This window comes from Cucurbita maxima, unplaced genomic scaffold, assembly GCF_002738345.1.
Source record: "Cucurbita maxima cultivar Rimu unplaced genomic scaffold, Cmax_1.0 Cma_Scf00007, whole genome shotgun sequence".
In the NCBI taxonomy this organism is placed as follows: domain Eukaryota; kingdom Viridiplantae; phylum Streptophyta; class Magnoliopsida; order Cucurbitales; family Cucurbitaceae; genus Cucurbita; species Cucurbita maxima.
Genome location: NW_019272023.1, coordinates 4334080 through 4345341, shown reverse-complemented (window position 1 = coordinate 4345341; position 11262 = coordinate 4334080). Strand labels below are relative to the sequence as shown.

The following is an 11262-nucleotide window of genomic DNA, read 5'->3' as shown; positions in this document are numbered from 1 at the left end:
TGGAACAAAAGTTAAGAGAGTATTTAATGAAACTTTTTATCGCTTAGAGATATTTTTGAATTAAAGCGTTAACCGTTTCCATTAAAAAAAAAAAATTAATTGTAAAAGTATGAGATCTCACATCGTTTGGAGGGAACAAAACATTTATTGTAAAGGTCTGAAAACTTCTCACATGTTTTAAAACCGTGAAGTTAACTACCTAACAAGTTAAAAGTGGACAATATCTGTTAATAGTGTGTTTTGGCAGAGTGGACAATATCTGTTAATAGTGTGTTTTGGCAGTTACAAATGGTATTAGAACTAGACATGGGGTGGTGTAAATAGTGTGTTTTGGCAGTTACAAATGGTATTAGAACTAGACATGGGGTGGTGTAAATAGTGTGTTTTGGCTATTACAAATGATATTAGAACTAGACACGAGGCGGTGCGTCTTGTGAAATCTCATTTGTGAGTGGAGTGTTTCATTATAAGGGGTGTGGAAATCTCTCCCTAACGGAAATCTCTCCCTAACAAACATATTCAAAAGAGAGAAGAATGAAACATAAGGGTGTCAAAATTTCTCCCTAACAAACATGTTCGGCTAAAACAGACAATATTTGTTATTATAAGGGTGTAGAAACTTCTCCTAACAAACGCATTATAGACAAACACGTTTTAAAATTGTAAAGCTGATGACGAGGCTAAAGTGTTACCTAAACTGTTCTTTTAACTTTTATTTTTTTTAAATATTCATCAAATTTAGACACTAAAAATTGAGCTTAAAAACTCAAATCAAATGTAACCCAAATATCAAAATCCAAAAATGTATTTATTTCTAAAATTAAAGTTTGTATCTAATTCATAAATTTTAACAAAATGTCACGTATTAAACACATAATTAAATAACTTACGGTTAGATTTTTAAAAACTTGATGATGAACACACTTAAAAAATTAAAATATCTACTTTACACTGATCTACAATTAAATTTGCAATTTATTCCATTAAGAAATCTTAAAGAATTAGGGGTTAAATTGGAGCAAAATCAGTTGATTAAAAATTGAAGCGATCCGAGAGAGTGTTTGCGGACATCGCCATTTGATTCGCAGATCGCAAATCAGAAAGACCTAAATTGAGCAAAAATCAGTTCAGCGGAACAATCTCGAAGAAGGAGACGACACCAGGTGGTTCCAATGCCAAAAAATTAGGGCAAAACAGAGATTATTAATGGAAGAGAGGAAAAGAAAAAAAAGAAGAGTAGGAGAACGAAGGAGTCGCCTCCAAGCAAGATTACTCGGAATCGAAGCTGTAGAAATGGCGGAGAGTGACATAAGCGCAGCCGAGTGCGAGAGGATCTTCAAGCGATTCGACGCGAACGGCGACGGGATGATATCGGCGGCGGAGCTGGGCGATGCGTTGAACGGATTGGGAGTGAACGCGGAGGAGGCGAAGAGGATGATGGACGCGATTGACAAAGACGGCGATGGGTTCATATCGTGGGAAGAGTTCGCGGATTTCACCAAGGAAAATCGCGCGTTGATGAAAGATTTTGCGAAGGCGTTTTAATTTATTTTTTGTTTTGATCTGATAAATGAGATGATGAAGAAGGAAATATGAATATGGCTTCAACGAAGGAGGGCTTCTTCTTCCTGTTCTTCGTGTACTTCGCGTTGTGTTTGTACCACATAATATATAAAAATTATATATTACTATTTCTCTTCCCATCTTTTTTTTTTTCCCTTTCTACAACTTTTTCAAACTTCCATATACGTAAACATCCAATCTGTTAGACGAACACGACTGTCCACAATGGTATGATATTATCCACTTTAAGCATAAGCTCTCATGGCTTTGCTTTGGGCTTCCCAAAAGGCCTCATACCAAATGAAAGAGTGTATTCTTAGATTATAAACTCATGACCATTTCCTAAATTAAGTGGGACTTTCATCATCCAACACCTCCCCTCGAACAAAGCACGCCTCCCCTTTCCCCTTAATCGAGGCTTGACTCCTTTGAAGTCTTAGTCATTTTTGACTGCCTTAGTACCTTCAAATTTTTGACTGCCTTAGTACCTTCAAGGAGGCTTGACTCCTTTTTGGAGTCCTTTGTTCGACATTTGAGGATTTGCCAATCTATTGGCACGGCTAAGTTTAGGGCATGGCTCTGATACGGATTTGCCAATCTATTGGCACGGCTAAGTTTAGGGCACGGCTAAGTTTAGGGCATGGCTCTGATACCATGTTAGACGAACACGACTCTCCACAATGGTATGATATTGTCCACTTTGAGCATAAACTCTCATGCTTTGGGCTTCCCAAAAGGCCTCGTATTCTTAGATTATAAACCCACATGATCATGGGTTTATAAGTGAGGAATACTAACTCCATTGGTATGAGGCCTTTTGGGAAGCCTTTTGGTGATCATGGGTTTATAAGTGAGGAATACTAACTTCATTGGTATGAGGCCTTTTGGGAAGCCTTTTGGGAAGCCCAAAGCAAAGCCATGAGAGCTTATGCTCAAAGTGGACAATATCATACCATTGTGGAGAGTCGTGTTCGTCTAACACAATCGAGCTCGATTATTATGTTAGATTCAATTCAAAACTTCGAGATTATTAGGTGAATACAATTCAAAACTTCGAGATAATTAGATGAATACAACTCAACTTCGACATAATTAGGTGAATACAACTCAAAACTTCGACATAATTAGGTGAATACAACTCAAAACTTCGACATAATTAGGTGAATACAATTCAAAACTTCGACATAATTAGGTGAATATCGGAGATGTTTTTACTCCAGTCTTCAAATAAACCTACAACAATAAATAAAAATATTCCACCTTATTAATACTTTATTAATATGCGTTCATTCTTGTGCTCGTCCTTTATTGCATGTAATGATAGTTAGATCTTATAGTTTTGGTTAAATTAATAAAATGTCTATTTTTGCACCCAAAATAATAATAATAATAATAATAATAACAACAATAAAGTTTTTGTTAAATTATAAAATACCCAAAATTTGAGGTTGTTTAAGCTATAAACTTTAAAATTTCTAAATTTGTTTGTAAACTTCGAAGGTGGTTAAAAAAAATACTTTTTTTTTCTTGGTAAAAAAAAGATGGATAAGTTGATTTGATTAATGTGGGTAAAAATTAAAAGACATTCATGACATTATTTATATTAACACTCACATAATTCGATAATTTGGACTACTCAATCCGAACCATAAATATTGGGTTGAATTAGGATCTTTTTAAGTTTAGATTAGGTTGAATTTTTGGGAAATCGAAATTTCAGGTCGGTTAATGGGAACATTTTTTTTCGTCAAGTCAACCCGACCAACCTGGAATAATGTTACAACCCAACCCAACCTATTTCAAGATTATTATGAAAAATTAAGAATACTTAACGTTGGTAACCGATGTTAGTGAGACATTGTAACTTGTGAATATTGAAAATTTGAGTTTTATAAGATTTTATTTATTAATATAACATGGAGCATCCCAATAATTTTCATTCTTTATTTTAACAAAAAAAAAACAAAAAAAAAAAAAACAAAAAACAAAGAATTTTTTTAGAATATTTCTTTATTAAGAGTATTTTTTAAACAAATCAGACAAATTTGATGGATATTTTATATCATAGGGCATTAAACTACCTCATTTAAAAGTGGAACTCCATTATTCAATAGTGACAACAACAATCCAATACAAAAAAAAAAAAAAAAAAAAAAATTATTTCATATTCTATTTCATACCTAAACAAACTCTCCAATATCTGTTAGCAATGACATCAGACTGGACTCTAAGGAAGTTAGACGGTGAAGTCTCACATCCGCTATAGAAGGGAACAAAACATTTCTTATGAGAGGGTAAAAACCTTTCCCTGGTAGATAGAAGTTAAATTTGTGTAACTTACGATAATACGTAATAGGTTCAAACGAACAATATGAATTAATTAATGTAATGACTCGATGGGCTCGGGTTAAAAAATGTTAAAGCAGATCTCGAAGAGATAACAACTCCACAAACTGGATTTAAATACACAGTTAGTGGGGGGAAATGTGTATGATAAAGTGTCACACGAGGGTTAAAAAATATAAAAAGTTGGGCCAAATTATTGAGTGGAAGTTCAAATAATCCCTAAAATATTCACCCAAATACACTATAAAATGCCTCTCTTGGCTAAAGCTTTGAATCAAATCAAAACAAAATGAGCCAAAGTGAAAGCATTTGGGGAAAGGTTCAGCTGAAATCGTCTCCTGAGAAGTTCTACGGCTTCTTCAGGAACCATATGGGCGATTTGGTCCATCTGTTCCCTGACCACTTCCAGAGCTTCCACTTTGTTGAAGGACAAAACTTCGAAGATGGCAGTGTCGTGCACTGGAAATACAACCTCAGTGAGATATTATTATCTTGTTTCTTCGTCTTTTAAAATGTTTACTTTAATCTTTACGATTCTAAGCTTTGGTTTTCGAGTTTTACCAAGATCGATAATTTATAGAGTAGAGATTAAAATTTCTAAATGGTTGGTTAAAGTTATAATATTCCATAAGTTTATTTTTTAATTATACTGTCTTTTAGTATGACAGTATGAGATCTTACATCAGTTTTTAATGAAATGAGGTGTGGAAACCTCTCCTTAACAAACTCGTTTTAAAATTATAAGGTTGACGACGATACATAATAAGTTAAAACGGATAATATGTGCTAGCAATGAACTTGAGTTATTAGGTTTAGTAGAAAATTAAGAACAAAATCGATATCAAACGAGATCAAATTTTACAACGGAACGTATGGTTGTTGATGCATGAAGATACTAAAAAAAGGGTGTTTGAATGATGAACAAATTAACAGGATTTCCAGAGGCAGCAAAGGTACGGATGAGAGTTATGGATGAAGCAAGGACCATAATTTATGAAGTTCTTGAAGGAGATGTACTAAAGCAATACAAAGTTTTCAGAGCAAAACTTGAAACTGTTAGTGGAGACTTGAAGAAAGTGGGAGGAAGCTTTGCAAAATGGACAGTTGAGTATGAAAAGGCACATCAAAACGTTCCTTCACCGGAAAGCTACATGGAATTGGCTCTCAAAGTCAGCAAAGGTTTCGATGCTTATCTTTATCGGAACTAAACCCCTACAACAACTAAGTGCATGCCCTAAAGTTAATGCCGTTTCTACATGGAACTTTTTATGTGTAATGTAATGTTATGTTGTATAATTATGTGGGCTTGGGTGAAAATGTGTGTTTATGTTTGATCGAAAAGTTATGTATGTGTGTGCGTGTTTAACGCTCTTAAAAACTCAATGGAAAATTTGATTTCAAGTGTGTTTGTAATAGTCTAACCCTATTGCTAACGAATATTGTAACGACCCTAAATTTTTATGTTCATCTATGATGTTACGTGTTTAAATACGAAATACTCAAGTTTAAAACGATGAAATGCAACACAACCTATTCTAATCTAAAACTAGAAATTTAAATATGTGACTAACCTATACACGTGTCACAGTTTCTACTTGCAATGATGTTGTGCTCCATACAAGCTCACATTGGCTTTACTATTGGGAACCATCTAAACACTAAACACATGCAACCATGATTTAGGGACCTATCTCTAACATCATAGGGTGGCCTCTACTCTTGGACAAATTGGATGTGTAGTACTTCCTACACACGACTCACACGTGCGAGTGTGAATCCCCAGGGCGCTCGCACACTCCCTGGACCCTCTGGTCAAGCTAACAGATATTGTCTGTGTTGGGTTGTTATGCATCATCGTTAGCCTCATGGTTTTAAAATGAGTTTGCTGGGGAGAGGATTCTATACTCTTATAAAGAATAATTTGTTCCTCTCTCTAACCGATATGAGATCCCAGAGTGTTCGAAATGAAATATCAATGCTTTCAACTTTTTAACCATATTGTTAATAATTTGTAATATAATTAATATTATTTATTTATATTATGTAAATAATTAAGTTGTTAGCACAAACATAAATATTATTTATTTATATAAAATTCCTATAGTATTTCATGCCACACCAAATATTGTTATATGATTTATAGATATCTTAAACAACTTTCAACCCAACGATTCCTTAAATGCGATGAACATAGATACTCTTCAAAGGTGACAGGATCATCGGGTGACATTCTTTGTGAATATTTATTTTTTCGATCATATAGACTTTCGCGACCTCAAATACGCCAATGGTTGATGCTAAAATATTACTTAAAAAAATTTCACTCGACTTTTACGGCCTCAACGCTAAATTTAGTGAGATCGGGAACAAACTCTATATGATCATGCATCTCTGACAAAGCACTCTCGTTCGCATAGACGACAACTGTTGATACCGAAATCTTGTCAAGAAAAATTTCACCTTACTTTCACGGTCTCAACGGTAAATTTGGTGCGATCGAAAATAAGCTTAATCTGATCTATATTTTTCCTGGATTCTTTGACATTTTTTCGAGCAGTGTTCTAATAATTTTTTCTTCTACACGATTTTGAAATTCTACCTCTAAAGACCCTAAAAAAATTCTAGAAAATTAGAACTATAAAGAAAAAATTGAAAAATTAATTCTCGTCAGAGATATTACATTCAACCTTGCCTTTTCACCTCTGGTACAACTATGACAATATCTACTTTAAGACGCCAACTATTGATGCCAAAATCTCACCCGACTTTCACTTACTCACATATATTATATTACTATTTTCTAAATTGAGTAAGTGGAACCAACAAACAAACATTATTTTACACAATCGTGCTCATATGTAACAGATAACAACTCTAATACTTAGATTTAAAATAAAGAGTGGGAAAAATAAAAGATATTAAAGTGTTCATAATGAACTAATCACAAGAGTGTTTAAAGAATGATAAAAAGTTAGGCCAAATTCGATAGCAAATTAATGATTAAATTTATCATTACCAATCAACTTAAGTTGAGTGATTGATAATTTAATAGACATCATAGCAGAAGAGTTTGTGATCGAATTCCTTTTCACTCTCAAACAAACAGCAAAATTAATGGAAATAGGTGATAGTGCCTTATCTTTATATTCTTTTGCGATTCTCTTTTATATGTCACAGCATAGTTCTTATCTTTCTCGTGAAATGGATAAATGAATCTTGATGTGATTTTAAGTCTATTTTTAAATTAAAGAATTTCGAGAGACAAAAAGAATAAAGTGAATTGGGACTAAAAATTAACAATCAAGGCACTTTAGAATATGGTAAGATTATGTTGTAACTCTATTATCAGGTTGGTCGAGTTGACTGGACTAAGAAAATCCCTAGTACGAGAGGACCGGGAAGGACGCACCTCTGGTGTACTAGTTATCGTGCCCATGGTAAACGCTGGGTAGCCAAGTGCGGAGCGGATAACTGCTGAAAGCATCTAAGTAGTAAGCCCACCCCAAGATGAGTGCTCTCCTATTCCGACTTCCCCAGAGCCTCTGGTAGCACAGCCGAGATAGCGATGGGTTCTCTGCCCCTGCGGGGATGGAGCGACAGAAGTTTTGAGAATTCAAGTGAAGGTCACGGCGAGATGAGCCGTTTATCATCACGATAGGTGTCAAGTGGTATTAACTCTACCCAACTTTTATGGTTTGAATTGAATAGTTCGAATTGGTCGAATTTAATATCTAATTGTTTTGTTTAATGGATGTAGCACTCAAAAATAGGCCAAAGTTCTTAAAATATTGGGAACTTGCAAATAATGCAAATAAAATCCAATTAATTTTAAGTATATTGGCACTAACATTATGTATTTGCAAATAATATACTAATTTTAAATTTTTTTCGTTTGCTTACTTCAACATTTTTATGTTATCTTCTAATACTCATTTACGTCATTAGTGATGCATTGAGATGTTTGTAAAGGAATAGGATGTCTTTCTCGTTTCTGTTTCCGTCTCTGATTTTAATCTTCGTTCCTTCAAATTTTTTCATTTATTTTTAAAGGAATTGGGGTGAAGATTTACGGTGGAGAATTCGTGCACAGCTCCAGATCCTTGTAGAAATTTTTTCTCTACGTATATTTATTTATATTTATATATAAAAAATGAAGCGAGATGAGTCGGGATGAGGATTTTTGTCGGAGAGGGAGACAAGATGAGATGTATAGTTTCAATTCCTGACTCCATTTAGTTAATAAGGATATGTGAGATCTCACATTGGTTGGAAATGAGTATTATAAAGGTGTGAAAACCTCTTCCTAGTAGATGTGTTTTAAAACCGTAAGATTGGTGGCGATATATAACAGGTTAAAACATACAATATCTGCTAACGGTATTCTTGGACGGTTACAAATGATATCAGAGCCAAACACCGGGCGGTGTGCCAGCGAAGACGTTAGCCCCCAAGGGGATAGATTGCGGATCTTACATCAGTTGTAGAGAGGAACAAAACATTCCTTACAACCATGTGGAGAGGAGAACAAAACATTTATTATAAGGGGTGAAAACCTCTCCCTACTAAACACGTTTTAAAACTGTGAGGCTGACAGTGATACGTAAGGAGCAAAAACACACAATATCTACTAGCGATGATCTCAAACTGTTACATGATAAATTTCATTTCGCTCCATTGTTTTTTTGTTTGAACAAAGATTTTCCACTCTATTTGAGTTAGGTAAAATAAACATACCCATTGAGAAAATTATCCTCATTTTTCTAACTAATGCTAGACTTTATTTGCACCTAAAATCTGTGATTTAATATACAATCAGTGGGGGAAAAAGTGATCATTGATCGGTGGTGTTTGAAATAATTCCTAAAATATTCACCCAACTTGGCTAATAAAATCCCCCTTAGCTTCAAGTTTGTATCACATCAAAAGAAAATGAGCAAAAGTGATAGCATTTGGGCAAAGATTGACCTAAAATCTTCTCCTGAGAAGTTCTATGGGTTCTTTAGAAACCATTTGGGAGATTTGGTTAACTTGTTTCCTGAGAATTACAGGAGCATTCAACTTGTGGAAGGACAACATTTCTCCGGTGGCAATGTTGTTCTATTTAAATTCCAATTTGGATTTGGTGAGACAATAATTCCTTCTCATATTGCATAACGTTGATTATATATTTGTTCATGCATGATCAGGATATTAAAGATAGTTTTGTTTTATCTTTTCTTATGAATATTATCAAACAGGACATCAACTTAGAGTTGAAAAATGGGCAATAAGAGCTTTGGATGATGTGAAGAAATACATAATCTATGAGGCTGTTGAAGGAGATGTTCTAAAGCAATTCAAAGTGCTTAGAGTAAAAGTTGAAGCTGTTAATGGAGGATCAACCAAAGTAGGAGGAGGAAACTTTACAAAATGGACTGTTGAGTTTGAAAAGGCAAATCAAAATGTGGCCTCACCACAAAACTACTTGGAGTTGTTCGTCAAAATCTCGAAAGGGGTGGATGCTTATTTCTCCAAGAACTAAACTCCTACAATAATGAAGGGAGTGATCTTAAGTTTGGCTGTTGTTTTCTACTTGGTTTGTTCTAAATAAGAAATAATGTGTGTAATGTGTTTAAATATGGGTTATAAGGATGCATGTGGGGCTATGGAGTATCTATTATATGTAAGCCTACTTATATGTGTGTGTAAGATCTCAAATATGATATCTAATGTGGGTTTATGGTCTAATGAATCATAACTCATGGAAATGTTTATGTTATAAATCCATGAGTCTTTATTTATTGAAAAATCGTAATTGAATCGAAAATATTCTAGGTTTTGTTTAAATTTGGACACTGGTTTGATATATGAAGACTCAATTAGAGATGTGTATTTAATTTGTGGGGCCAAGTGTCATAATTGCACTCTTACGGTAGTGCGACACTTGTTTTGACCCAGCAAACAAGTCAGTCGTGAGAAATTTGACTTTGTGGACAATGTTGATGTATGGTTGAGCCTCGAGTCACGTTTGAGAGGAATGGTTTATAAAATGTGAGCAAGAAAATATGTTGAAAACAATTTGAAAGAAAGCAATGTTACAAGCTAAAAGCGATTAGGGAAGAATAGATAACAATATGTTTTATAGCATATAACCTGGGTAGGAAGAAATGACAAGTAGTCATATCCCCTTATAATACATTTGAGGGCATTTTAGCCCCGACAGAGGTAGACATGATTTTGGTGAACGGTCATACACCTCTTTTGATACAACATAAAATAGTAAAGACTTATTTAAGATGAAAGCATGCAAAAGGGGTTTAGAACGGACATGCGGCCATGGACAATACGTCTTGAACAAGCATGACCAGGACTTCCAACAAGCAGCTATAGACAACATGACTTGGATAAGCATGATCGTGACACCAATGCCCTACGTGAACTTGCCCCTCATTTAAATGGGATATTTTGGGAGATTAGATAGAGATTTCTCTTGGTTAACTAAACGGAACTAAGGAAAAATTATATTCTCCATCCTCCTCTATGTCCCCCGACCTTGTCGAAATCCCTGCCTCGCTTTAATTTTTATACATAAATATATCTATATATATCAAAAGTAAAACAAAAAACTAAAGTACTATATCGATTATATTTTTGTTTACGTAGTATTATTGGATTTATTATATATTTTTCAATAGAAATTATATTAGAAAATGAAAATTATCTATTAAAAAAATATTTATTTTTTAAAAACAATATTGTTATCAACAACATAGCAAAAAATAGATAATATAAATGTTAAATAAAATAAAATTATCAATGGTATGATATTGTTCATTTCGAGCATAAGCTCTCATGGATTTTCTTAGAGCTTCTCCAAAAAGGCTCATACAAATGGAGATCGTATTCCTCATTTATAAACTCATGATCTTCTACTAAATTAACCAATGTGGGACTCACTCCCAATAATCCTCAACAACGATCCTCTGATATAACTATAAGGCGGCTAAAATAAATATAAATGCAACTATCCTAGCTTCGATTCCATGATCTTCACCGAGACATCACCATCCGAATATAACAAAGTTTAGTTGTGAATTTGAATTACATAGGCATTCAACAAGTTGTTTTATCTACGTGAAATTTTGATAATTCGAGTGGTGCGGTGAGAAACTTTTATAATAATGTATTAGTAAGGAGAATGATTCTATCTTCCGCAATTATTATTATTATATCTTTAAAATGGGACTTGGAACAAACATATATTTTATTATTATTTTCTAAATTGAGTAAGTGGTGGAACCAACAAACAAACATTATTTTACACATCTTGTTGATATGCGACAGTAACAACTCTAATATTTGATTTAGAATAAA

General features: G+C 33.9%; 2 protein-coding genes across 2 annotated transcripts; both read left to right on the top strand.

Annotated features, from left to right (window-relative positions):
- Positions 1–1010: 1010 nt before the first annotated feature.
- LOC111481518 (polcalcin Syr v 3-like) lies at positions 1011–1697 on the top strand. Its single transcript, XM_023126971.1, has one exon. It carries the CDS (start codon positions 1207–1209, stop codon positions 1543–1545), a length of 339 nt encoding a protein of 112 aa, XP_022982739.1. The 5' UTR covers positions 1011–1206; the 3' UTR covers positions 1546–1697.
- A 2484-nt stretch (positions 1698–4181) lies between these two features.
- On the top strand, positions 4182–9671 carry LOC111482001 (MLP-like protein 34). Its single transcript, XM_023127627.1, has 4 exons — positions 4182–4385; positions 4843–5116; positions 8811–9031; positions 9147–9671. The coding sequence occupies exons 1-4, from the start codon at positions 4199–4201 to the stop codon at positions 9428–9430; spliced, it is 966 nt and encodes a 321-aa protein (XP_022983395.1). The 5' UTR covers positions 4182–4198; the 3' UTR covers positions 9431–9671.
- The last annotated feature ends 1591 nt before the right edge of the window (positions 9672–11262 follow it).